Genomic DNA, 13,848 nt, shown 5'->3' with positions numbered 1-13,848 from the left:
AATTCTAGAGTTTATAGAATATTTAGAGTTAAGATTAGGGATTAAATATACATGAGGGTTAGCATTGGGTTGTATGATAATTACAGTTAGGATTATAGTTAGATATATCATTTAGATTAGGTTTTAGTCAGGGTTTAATTAGACTTAAGATTAGGGTGAGGATCAAGGTGAAGTCTATATTAGGGTTCATATCATGGTAGGATTGAAACTAATGTTAGGGTTAACGTTGAAATTATGATTAGGGGTAAGGTGAAGATTTATATTTGGTCATGATTGTGGTTTGTGCTAGGATTAGGGTCTAAGCTATGATTAATTTTATGATTGTACCTTTAGGGTTAGGGTTTTGTTTAAGTTTATGATTATGGTTACAACTATGGTTTATGGTTCAAGTTTAAAGTTGGGAATGTGATTAGGATCAGGGATTAGTAAATTTTTCAAGAGTTCGGTTATAGGTCTACACCATGGTTAGGACCTTGGGATTGGATTTAGAGTTTAATATCATGGTTATCCATATAGGTAGGTTTAGGATTTTGATCAATATTTTGGAGTTTTTTTTTACATTATGGTTAAGGGTTAGATTTTAGGGTTAGGACTATAACCAATATTAGTGTGTAGGTTTTTGGTTTAGATTATGGTTTGGACTGAGATTTTTGTTATATCAATAGGGATATGTTTTAGTGCTATAATTATAGTTTAATGTTGGATTATAGTTATATTGTACATCATTGTTGGGGCTAGGGCTAAGGTAGGGGTTGTTGTTAGGGTTAACTAAGGATGACAATTAGGATGGTTTATCTTTTCAAGTAGAAAAAAAAAACTCATATTGATTCAAAAACAAAGAAATTATACTTCGAAAATATTTTTCTATGTCATAATAGATTCATTTATTTTAATTATTGTATTAGTTAATTAGTTGTTTGATGTTTCAAAGTAAACATGGCTTATTTTATTTAAATTTAAATAATATTATTGTTTTGAATTGAATTTAGTTTAATTGTTAATGATCATATTTATATTTCTAATATTAACTCCAATTTGATCAAAGACCAAATATATTTTTGGTATTTTTGTAAACGAACTTGCTTAACACTTCCCTATTTCAAAGTTAATAAAATATCATTTCTATTGTCTTAGATTTGAGAGTAAGTATATTAAATAAGTAATAATAAATGAACATTATGATTAATATATTTCTAAAATAAAAATATATTACTTAAAAACTTGTTTACTTTAAATGAATAAAGTACTCATTTACTTGTAAATTTCAAAAATAGAAATTAATCTACATATATATAAAATATTTATTCTTTTTCCTATTTGCATACAAATTAATTAAAATCTAAACTTTAAACTACATAAATATTTTAAAAAAATATATCCATCAATAAATAGTTTAGAATAAAGTAAAATCTAAAAATTAGACACATATAGAATCTTTTTAATTTTTATATACATGTTTTTCTAATTTATTTCTACAAACATGCAACTGATATTTCTATTATCCATTTTTTTCCATTCTAAAAAAATCTAGATGTAAATAGAATTTTTTTAGATGCATGCAATCTTTCTAATTTTTTCTACATACATATATTAACATTTCTATTTTATATTTTGTTTTTACATTATGGTTATTTCAATCAAAATATGTAGATGTAAATAGAATTCTTTTCAAAAAAAATTATTTAAATTTAAATAACATTATTGTTTTGAACTGAATTTAGCTTAATTGCTAATGATCATATTTATATTTCTAATATTAACTCCAATTTGATCAAAGACCAAATATATTTTTGGTATTTTTGTAAACGAACTTGCTTAACACTTCCCTATTTCAAAGTTAATAAAATATCATTTCTATTGTCTTAGATTTGAGAGTAAGTATATTAAATAAGTAATAATAAATGAACATTATGATTAATATATTTCTAAAATAAAAATATATTACTTAAAAACTTGTTTACTTTAAATGAATAAAGTACTCATTTACTTGTAAATTTTAAAAATAGAAATTAATCTACATATATATAAAATATTTATTCTTTTTCCTATTTGCATACAAATTAATTAAAATCTAAACTTTAAACTACATAAATATTTTTAAAATATATATCCATCAATAATTAGTTTAGAATAAAGTAAAATCTAAAAATTAGACACATATAGAATCTTTTTAATTTCTAGATACATGTTTTTCTAATTTATTTCTACAAACACGCAACTGATATTTCTATTATCCATTTTTTTCCATTCTAAAAAAATCTAGATGTAAATAGAATTTTTTTAGATGCATGCAATCTTTCTAATTTTTTCTACATACATATATTAACATTTCTATTTATATTTTATTTTTACATTATGGTTATTTCAATCAAAATATCTAGATGTAAATAGAATTCTTTTCAATAAATCTAGATGTATATAGAATTCTTTTAATTTTTTACATACATAAAATCTTTCTAATTTTTTTCTACATACATAAAAGAATAATTTCTATTTTCTATTTTTAAAAAAAAGCTATCATAAAGATTGATAAAAAAATTGATTGCATATGCATTCTTTAGTTTGTGCACTAAATGCACAAAATAAATTGTATAGATTAAAACTTCCCGTGCTGGGCACGGGAATATACAATAGAAATATTAGTTACCAAGAATAGTCGGCCATAAGCAATCAAATCTTAAACTCTGCAAAATTTCTTGCAAGCAATCTTTGTTCTGTCTTCGGCTGAAAAGGAAAAAAAGAATTTCAGATCTGAGATTGTTTAGATTGCCCTATTCGATTCAAAAAGCCATGGAAGTCACCGCAATTACATCTCCAAGAGGCCTAATGTGCCTTGATTCAGTACCCACATGCTTATCTCCACGAAAAACTCTGCACAGGTCCTCCAGTGGCCTCAATTTCGGTCATATGAACAGAATTCTAAATCTAAATGAATTAATTAAAATTGAAATATAAATCAAAGTAGAATATTATAACTAATTTTTAATTTCAATTTACTTCTACATCTAAATCTAAATGAAAATGTAAATAAAAAATAGAAATCTCACCTGCAAAAATGTTACTCCAAAACTTCAATTTACTCCTATTCAAAAACTCCAATCTAATCCTCCAATAACCTCCACCTCTTCCTTCCTGCAAAAACATAAAATGAAAATGAAATGAGGAGCCTTGGTTTTATAACTTCTGAGAGGCTCCTCATATCCCCCAACAGACATCTCTTCACATTCCACGAATTTGTTTCAAATTTCCCCACTCCCTGCAAAAAAAAAAGCATGAATGTGCATGCAAAATTATATTTAACAAAAAAAAAAATCATATTGAAATTATTTCGCCCCTATTTTTTCGGGCCCTATTTTTTCAGGTCCTACTTTTTCGGGCCCTACTTTTTCGAGCCTATTATTTCGGCCTCCATTTGGCTTCCTATTATTTCGGCCAGCTATTATTTTGGGAATTCTTTTTTAATATTTAATTTGGAAGTTTGTAACTGCTCCCAATTCTTTTTTATTGACAAGAATCTTGGCATATTCTCGTGCTGGGCATTTGTGCTGCCATTGTATAGAACGCCTCTCGGCGTAATTACATGAAAGTCTGATTGTCGGTCGAAATTATAGAAATATGTAGGAACATGTTTTATTGTCATTTTCACACTTGCAAATAAAAAATTATGTAATGTCAATAACTATTGAATTTTTAGGCCATCGGCTAGACATGGCTCTATTTTTTAATGCACTAAATCTGTCCATGTAACTTTTATAATAGTTCATGTAACTTTTATTAGTATTTAATTTATACAAAAGTTTGTATTAATTTTAGTTATTTGTTTGCTTTTCTTCCAATCAATGGATACGATCGAAGGAGCAACAACATTTATATAATCACTTTAAAAATAATTTTAAAAATAACTTTTAATTTTGATAGTAAAATAGTTTAATATTTTTAGTTATAATTTTAACTTTTTTTAATATGTTTTTTAAAACTATTTTTCATATATAATATATTAAAATGATATTAAACAATTCTTAAATTATAATAAATGGTACACAAATTTTAAATATATCTATATTTCATGTTTAGCATTATTAATTGCATTTAATAACACATTAATTTGAGATTTACAAAAGATTTTTTTAAAAATAAACTAAATATTAGAACAATGAAGATGTTTGGCAATTTAAAAGTATTTTACTATTTTAATAGATTTCACTTTATTTGTAAATTCTAAAGTTTTTTTTTTTTTCTATTAGATATAAGAGTTTCAGAACAAAAAGAGCAACCAAAGTACCACCACAAAAATCAACAAGGAGGCCAAGCCTCACTAAGGAAGAACAGATTCAGCTGTACAGCATAACAAAAAGAGGAGAAATACTAGCTAACTAAGAACATCATAATAATTGACCACCCAGGCAGTCCAACCTAAGGGACCCTCCATCCAAACGACGCTTTTACATTCTTGAATTTGCATCAGCCTGAATAAATCATCCTTTCTAGCATTCACTTTCTTACGGATTTCTCTATTTAGCCCAATGCAAGCTTGCTCAAAAGCTTGCAGATCATCCAAGGTTCTACGCCATTGGTATCCATGCTTAAAAGTAACATGCCCATCATGAAGGAACCGTCTCATCTTGTCTCGCTCGATCAACATAGTAGCTTGCACCTGCAAAGAAATTTTAAAATAAGTGAGCTTTCGAAAAAATTCAGTAAGGTCCCTTGGCTTACCTTGGTATCTTTCCTTGTTCCTGCATTTCCAGATCTGCCAGAGAATGTTAGATGACAATATATTCCAAAATAAATTGGTATCTTTAGGAAGACCATTAATATGACCAGTGATAATATCAAGAATATTAACATCAATAGGATAAACAATGCCAAACATTCTCCATATTTCTTTAGCAAAAGTACAATCTAAAAGAATATGTCTACCAGTTTCAGGAACTCTGCATAAATTACAAAAATCAGAATTAGATAAATCTCTCTTAATAGGTAGCTTGTCCAACATGACTAACCATCTGAAGCATCTAATTTTAGGTTCAACAGAATTCTTCCACAAGATATCAAAGTATTTTTTCCGAACATCAGCATCATAAGAAGAGTACCAAACAACATTGACATGATCAATAATATTAGTATTACAATCTAGGATTATGTATATATTCTTGGCCTTAAGCAGATTCGTGACCACTCCACCAGGCCATTTACACTTTAGGTGCCTTTGAGAATCAACATGGAATATAGTGGGAAGACCATTAACAACTTTCACAATCATGTTATAAGTTCTTTTATGGTAATCAGGGATATCATATTTATCTTTAAGCTCATCCCAAGGAGTGATTTGGTTCTGCTCAAAGAGATCTATGAACTGTTTAATACCTTTCTTAGCCCACAATCTGGCAGAACACCCTTGGGTAAGGGCCAAAGGTTTACCATTTAGGTGAAGATTCCACCAAATTGATCTTTCACCATGGAGTTGATCATTACAATGAAAATCCTTGTTAGTGATGAATTTCCGAACATGGTCCCAAGCCTTCCAAATAGATCTAAAAACTATGGAACCTTGGACCATGATAGGAAAGTTACCAATAATGAGGTCGCAAAAGGGGAGATTAGTCCAAGATTTGGCTTTCTTAGGCACACCCCTTTCAATGTTATTTCTAACTAACACTTTCCAAGGACAGTCACCCTCCATGGATTGAAAAATCCATTTGGCAGATAGGGCAATACCTTGAATTCTTAAGTCCTTCAGCCCAAGACCCCCAAGGGCCTTGTCAGTGTGGCACCAAGCCCACCTAACAGAATGAATTTTATTATTACCCTTTCCATCAGACCAAAGAAATTGTCTGATGGACTTCTGAATTTCAGCAATATGATAATTGTTAAAAAACCATGCAGAGGAATAGTAAATGGTGTAGGAGGACAACATCTTCTGGCAAACTTGAATTATGCCTGCCAGAGATAATGCCCTATTATGCCATTTGTTAAGTTTCTTATCAATCTTCTCTTTAACCCATGACCACATGTCCTTGAGGGCAGGATCCACTGAGAAAGGGATACCAAGATATCTAGTGATCTTATTGGGGCCTCCCCAAAGAAAATTGTATTGAGGAAACCAATCCGGGGGTTGCACATCCCACCCCAAACAAACTGATTTGGCTTGAGATATTTTAGCCCCAGATATAGAACAAAAGAAACTAAGTTTATATTGAAAAGCCTTAAAATTGCTTTCTGAAAGCTCAAAGAACAACATGGTATCATCCGCAAACTGGCAATTGATGAGCTCTTCATCATTAGGCAAATATATACCTCTAACATCAGGAGATAAAGAATTATCTCTGAGAATATAGAAGAGAGCCTCCGAAGCAATCACAAAAAGAGATGGTGCCAGAGGGCACCCTTGTCTAATGGATCTCCCTAGAGAAAAAGGAGCAGAAAGAACACCATTAACTTCAACTTGAGCACAAGCATCACTAAGAAGCACCTGCACAGTATTACAAAAGGAGGGAGGGAAAACGAAGGCCTCTAACATCATAAGAATAAACCTCCATTCAACCCTATCATAAGCCTTTTCAAAATCCAAAAGAAGCATGGCCGAGTTTTGGTGTGAGCATTTAGACCACTCCATGGCTTCCCAACTAGTTATGAGATTCTCGAGAATATATCTACCCTTGATGAAACCAGTTTGGGTAGACTTAACAAATTTAGGAAGAATATTGACTAACCTAAGAGCCATAATTTTAGCTAAAATCTTATATGACACATTAAGAAGGGTAATCGGCCTCCAATTCCTAATGAGGGTCTTATCTCCATCCTTGGGGAGGAGCTTAATGATCCCTCTATTAACATCCTATCCCAAGGAGCCAATAGACAAAGCTTCAGAGTATAAGTCATGGATATCCTTACAGATCCAACTGATATTGGATTTATAGAACTCAACAGGAAAACCATCAGGGCCTGGGGCCTTATCATTATTGAGAGCCTTGATAGCTCCCTCAATCTCCTCAATAGAGATATCTTTAGCAAGCACAACAATATCCTCCGAGTCCAACTTTTTAGGAATAAGCATTTTGCATTTATTTCTTGAAGACTCAGCCTCAGAGGGGTCCTCTGAAGTAAAAAGAGTCTTGTAATAATCAGCAAAAGCCTGAATAATAATCTCAGGGTCTGAAATGTCTTGATTATCAATCGAGAGTCTATCAATGGACTCTTTAATATGTTTATGCTTAAGAAGATTGAAGACAAATTTTGAACCCCTGTCCCCATGTTGGAGCCAGTGGGCTCTAGATCTGATCCTGGCTCCACGAATCCTAACTTGTTGATGCTTCCTAAGAGCATCTTTGGCAGCCATAACATGGGAGAGAAGATCCAAATTGGAGGAATCCCTTTGGATGTTGTTCTCAGTTATTTGTAATTGAGAAGATAATTGTTTTTCAACAAACCTGTAATCCTTAGCCTTTTTTTGAACAATGGTTTGAAGAAAAATCCTCCATGAAGAAAGGTTAGTTTTCCATCTATCAAGATGGGAAAGGTGCTGAAGGTTAATTTTATTGATACCTCTAATAATCTGCACAACAGCAAGAACATCCTCATCCATGAGGAGACTAGTGTTTAAGATGAATTTACTACTTCTAGACTTGTGTTGAAGCGGACTACTATTAAAGTTAACCTTAGACAAAATAGGGTGATGATCAGACAAAGTGGTGGCAATAACCCAAACAATATTTCCAGAGATGTCTGGAGGAAAAGAGAAAAAATACTTATTGGCATAAAACCTGTCAAGCCTGGAATAAATCCTAGCATTTCCCTGTTGAAAGTTGCACCAAGTGTGCCATAATCTAGGGTTGGTTTTCAAGTTACCAACAATAGGATCAAAAAGATAGTTAGAATTTAAAAATCTATTCCAATAGAATTTTTCATTATCCTTCCAATGAAAGGGAATGCCCCCCGACTTGTCATCCTAAGATTCAGTCATGTTGAAATCTCCACTGAAAAGCCAAGGCATATCTGGGAGGTCTATAAGCCATTTCCAGAGCTCAATTCTTTCCTTAGGGTCATTTAAATTCTAAAGTTTAGGTTTACATATGACTTTATTTTTAAAATTTCACTCTATTAGATTGAATTATTGTAACCATTATTAATAATTGAGCTTGATTATTGAAAATTTTTATTTTAGTTTTTACATTATATAATTAAAAATTTAACTTAAAATATATCGATAAATATGTAATTATTATACTTAATAATTAAAACATATAAAAAATAATTTATAAATATTTAATCAAATGTATTCGGATTCGAATTCTAATTAATGCATTACCTTGGATACAAGTGCTAAGCATAGAATATCTTCTTATCTACAAAATATAAATATATATTTCATTTCCCACAAAAGGCAGGGCCTCTAGCTCCTCAAGAGCTCTTGTTTAATTTTGAATTAATTTTAGGTAGATGGCACAAAAAAATGTTTCGTTTTCCTCTTCTATTAATAATATTTTTGTTTATTTAGTGGGGGTCCCGACTGTATTTGTCAATATAAATTATTTGAGATTTTATTATTTTGAGGCATTAAAATATACATTTAAATCACATCCATATGTTTGTCCCAACATGCAACAAAGTAATGATTTTTAAAAAGCATTAGAAGTCCCAATCTAGGTAAGTACGTGGAATATAAAATAAATTTACATTTTAAAAAGTTTTTCTCATAAAGGTTTGCTCGATAATGATTCTTTCCTACTCCTAGTGGATTGAAATTGATAGGAAAGTCATTTGTTTTAAAAATTATATTTCATTTCCCACAAAAGGCAGGGACTCTAGCTCCTCAAGAGCTCTTGTTTAATTTTGAATTAATTTTAGGTAGATGGCACAAAAAAATGTTTCGTTTTCCTCTTCTATTAATAATATTTTTGTTTATTTAGTGGGGGTCCCGACTATATTTGTCAATATAAATTATTTGAGATTTTATTATTTTGAGGCATTAAAATATACATTTAAATCACATCCATATGTTTGTCCCAACATGCAACAAAGTAATGATTTTTTAAATGCATTAGAAGTCCCAATCTAGGTAAGTATGTGGAATATAAAATAAATTTACATCTTTTAAAGTTTTTCCCATAAAGGTCTGCTCGATAATGATTCTTTCCTACTCCTAGTGGATTGAAATTGATAGGAAAGTCATTTGTTTTAAAAATTACGGGGTAGGTATTACTCATGATATAAATTTTATGTGTCAACAGTATATTCATGGTAATATGTATATTCAAGGACATTAAGTTTCACAATCCTTTAACATCAATGCAATTGATAGGTTTTATGTAAATTATTTACAAAATACTTTTTATTTAAAAAAAAAGTTGAGTTGATTTTATTAAAAGACAATGACAAGTTTTTTTTAATATTATAAATTAAAAATAGAAAATTTTTTAAAGAGTTTGTTAGAGATCAAATCTTTCTAAGTTCAAGGCTCCAATGTTATAAGGGATGGGGTTAGAATTGTGTCTCGGGCAAATTTGGCAATATGAATACCCCTCAATCCTCAACTCTTATTAGAAAAGACTCAATCTAAGGCTCATGCTCCCATATTAAGTAGCTAAAGTGACTTTGTCAATGAAAAATCCTCCATTAAAATAAATTTATTTTGGTTATATATGTATAATACATATATGTATTATCCTTTATGCGTGCACATGTTTTATGATATATTGTTGAGTCTTTGGACCTATGGATTGCCAAGGCCCTAGCTGTCTCATATGTAGATTCTTGCAACTTGTGTTCCTACTCATCAACTCAACATATATGCATATCATATTGTGACATTGCATACACTATTTGCAATAAGATTTATAATAAAATTATGTAGACTTCGATAGAATGGATTCATGCATTATTATGCAAGCATGGATTCATGCACTTCTGTGCAAGAACAAATTCTAAGAGTTCTATGAAAGTCAATTTATGATGTTTGTGGGCACAATCTTTAGTCACGTCACAAACATTAAGAGTCTAAATATTAGTGTCAACAATATGCTTGCCAACTCCTATTTTTTTCAATGTGTGCAACCTACACATGGCTGCACAGGCATGTGCTCAAAATAACCAATTCAAGAAAAATGCATCTAACACATGTCAACTAGGATCATATAAGTATGATATTTCTCACTCAAAATCTCATATGTTAAGTACACAACATCATCAACATTCTACATTTTATCCTTGTTAACATTTTTCAGATACATATTGTGTTGTACATTGTATAAGAAAAAAATACACAATGTACGAAGCATAGTTACTCTCTAAGCTACTTTTAGGTTTTAACTCTTGGGCTTCTTTAGGAGATTAAATGGATGGCTCTACCTATCTATTAGAAGAGCATACATGTTTTTGTTGAATTCCCTATAATCAGTGAAATTTAGAACATTAATCAATGAAGAAAAATATTAGTTGTTCCTTGAAAAAATGCATGGCCTAGAATTTTGATTGTAATGTCCCATCATAAAATAATTATTAATCAAACCTTTATTAATGGGCTGATTGATTTAGTATATCTCCGACCCATTTTTATTTAATTATTTTCATAGGTATGGTCGTCGACTATCTTTGTAAAGTGTCAAGAAGTTTCTCCAAAGGGTATTTTGAGCATGGCATGTAGGTAGTAGTAGGCATGCAATTTGGATTATTTCTTTATACTACGAAGTCCTATTTGAGTTCTGTATTGTTTTCCATTTCAGAAGTGAAAGATCTTCCCTACTTGGCTAGTGTGGTTTCGGTGGGATTCATCCCTAACCCTATTCTGTCTATTACTTGGCTTAGTTCTAGCAAATCAGAGCACCCCTCTTATGTGCATATATTATTGTTTTTGGAATACATCTATCTTTATTCATGTTCCGTGTGTGGAAGTGTGCGATATGTGTTCTATTAATTCAACCTTTAACAACCATCATTCTGTACACATTTCCTTGTCACCATAAAAACTTGCAATAGCTACTGTAAAGATCACCCTATAGATTGCATAATTAATTGCACACCTTGCTACATCGTATGACTGCACTCATTGACCAGATAACCCCTCCCCTTCTTGTTGCACTCTACAACTACACCCTTTGACTGTACAACCCTCTCTCCTTCCTACATTGTATGACCATGTCTTTTTCTCACAGTACAACCTACCTTGTTTAACCTTATGACCTCCACTCCTCCCTCACCTTATGGATATTGGGACTAACGGAATTTTATTTTGATAGTGCTTTTTTGCATAGGTAAAAGATGCCTTGGGTCATTTCTGGAAAGGAACATTATAGTGGTATCAAAGCCAGTGATTCTGCTAGCATGTGGAAGTGAATGCAAGTTTATACCCAAAACAGAAGGTGAAATAATTTTTTTGGTAGAATGGTAGATCCTCACGATCCTATGACAAAACTCATGAATCTTTTAAGAGAGCTCAGTAGAAACCAAATGCAAATTAATGAAGCCCAAAGGCTTATGCAGGAAACACTACAAAAATTGGCTAAGGGAAAGACAACAGGAGAAAAAAATGGGTATAATGATGACTCAATTACGGGAAGGAAAAACTCTCAACTCTCTCACTCTTGACCCTCGATACCCATCTTCCTTCCAAGGATGGAAGCACCACACAAAGAGAGAGAGCCCACTTTTCAAGAAATGCAAGAATTTTTTTGGGAAGATTGGAGGAATGTGAATATGGATAGTGATATATCTTATAGAGATTATGTTGATCTAAGAATGAGATATTCAGGTGGAGAAAATCATGGTTATTTTAATGACGATCTTAGGAGAAAGATCAAAAAAGTAAACTTATCACCATTTGATGGATCTGGAACCACCATTGCACAAGCATGGGTTCTAAAAGTGACACCTATTTCCAACTCAACCCGATGCTTGAAGAGGAAGCAATCAAGTTCGCAACACTCCATCTAGAAGTAGTGGTGCAAGAGTGGTGGCACCATGGATTGATCACTCTTGGCCACAACCAAGTAACCTCTTATGTCGAGTTTATTGAGAGACTCATTGGCCATTTCAATGGGAAGGATCCTGAGCTGAACTTAAAAGATCTAGCTCAACTAAAGAAAATAGGTATGGTAGATAATTACATCACTAAATTCCAAAGGTTGTCAATACTAGTCACAGACATCTTTGAAAGACGTCAAATCTTGTAATTTATGAATGAACTAAGAGATCCTTTAAGAGGCTGGATCAAAGGGTTCAACCTGTGCACACTCAATGAAGCTATTAAGAAGGCGCATGACATGGATGCACCTTTCAAAACTCACTTTAGCTACACCAACACTGTTCCCACAAGAAGACAAAGAAAAGGAGCCAATTTAGAAAAAAACTCCATCAGATGAAGACTCTTGACAAGCGTTCCAAAGGAAAAAGTTTTGTTCCACATGCAAGGAACCATGGGGACCAGGTCATCACTACCTAGGGAAGGGAAATATTCATTACATTGAGGTATTCCCTGATGGTGATGAAGGACAAGTATCTATAATGACTGATCAAAAAGTTAACCTATAGGAGAGAATAATTGCCCTGGCACAAAAAGGAGGTTCCATTGCTACCCTCACTACAATGGCTGGAAGTAGTATCTTCAGGGTTTGTGGCACACTTTACTAGAAATGAGTCACATTCATGATTGATAGTAGTGCCACACTCAATTTCATCAATTCATCTTTGATCAGTAGTATGCGCTTGCATGCAATAGAGCATAAAGGATTTGAGGCTAAGGTTGTTGGAGGAACCTTGTTACCCTACACTCATGTAATACCGCAGCTAAAAATTTCCATGAAAAAATATACCTTGACAGATGATTTATTTGTCATAGATTTGGTTGATACTAATATCATATTGGGCTTTCAATGGATGGAGACCGTTAATCAGCACACCCAAAGTTTCAAGAGGATGGACTTTTCATTCAAGACAGATGGCAAGAAGGTGTTGCTAAGATGAATTCCAAATAAAGGATCAAGGAAGTCACAATCAAGAAGATGAAGGCTATTTTAAAACATGATATGATCTTAGATGCTACAAGTAAAAATAGGATAGTCAACAGTTTAACCAATTCATTGGATAATTGGTGGGCCCATCTATTGGTCGAGTACTCCAAGAACACTTTTGCATGTCAATTGATGGATGGCTATATACATGATGAAATATACCAAGTTATTGATGATATCATTTACTATGGCAATAAGATCTACTTGATACTTGACTCAAAACTAAAGAAGTTTATTACAAAAGGTTTCCAAGAATCAGATTTCCCTTTGGTTGAGGACAAGCAAAATTTGGGGAGGAAGGACTATAATGTTCTTGTTATAAAAAAATTATTAATCAAACCTTTGTTAATGGGTTTATTGTTTAACTTATATCTTCGACCCATTTTTATTTAATTATTTCCATAGGTATGGCTGTCGGCTATCTTTGTAAACTATTGGGAAGTTTCTCTAAAGGGTATTTAAGAACGACATGTAGGTAGTAGTAGGTATGCAATTTGGATTATTTCTTTATGCTATGAATTCCTATTGGAGTTATATGTTGTTCCCCATTTCGGAAGTGAAAGATCTTCCCTACTTGGGTAGTGCATTTTTGGTGGGATTCATCCCTTACCCTATTTCGTCTATTACTTGGCTCAATTGTAGCAAATTAGAGCATCTCTCTTATGTGTACATATTATTGTTTATGGAATACATCTATCTTTATTCATGTTTCATGTGTGGCAATGTGAGATCTGTGTTCTATGGATTCCTTCATCGACAATTGTATTCTTTTGTACGTATACCCCTATCAACCTTCAACAACCATCATTCTATACACATTTCCCTATCACCATTCAAATTTGTA

The 13,848-nt window shown here is 32.0% G+C and overlaps 1 protein-coding gene across 1 annotated transcript in view; it reads left to right on the top strand.

The window, feature by feature from the left end:
- The first annotated feature begins 7,675 nt into the window (after positions 1-7,675).
- Positions 7,676-13,848, top strand: part of LOC149560763 (uncharacterized) — a 196,802-nt gene continuing 190,629 nt past the window's right edge. The window contains exon 1 of the mRNA XM_089827680.1: positions 7,676-7,814. Within this exon, the coding sequence (XP_089683806.1) occupies positions 7,676-7,814 (139 nt within the window). The remainder of the gene's footprint in view (positions 7,815-13,848) is intronic.

Source organism: Cupressus sempervirens, chromosome 4, assembly GCF_028749045.1.
Source record: "Cupressus sempervirens isolate cs-2001-9-10 chromosome 4, ASM2874904v1, whole genome shotgun sequence".
Taxonomy (NCBI): Eukaryota; Viridiplantae; Streptophyta; class Pinopsida; order Cupressales; family Cupressaceae; genus Cupressus; species Cupressus sempervirens.
Note: the sequence above shows the minus strand (reverse complement) of the source record. Positions and strands in the feature narration are given on the sequence as shown.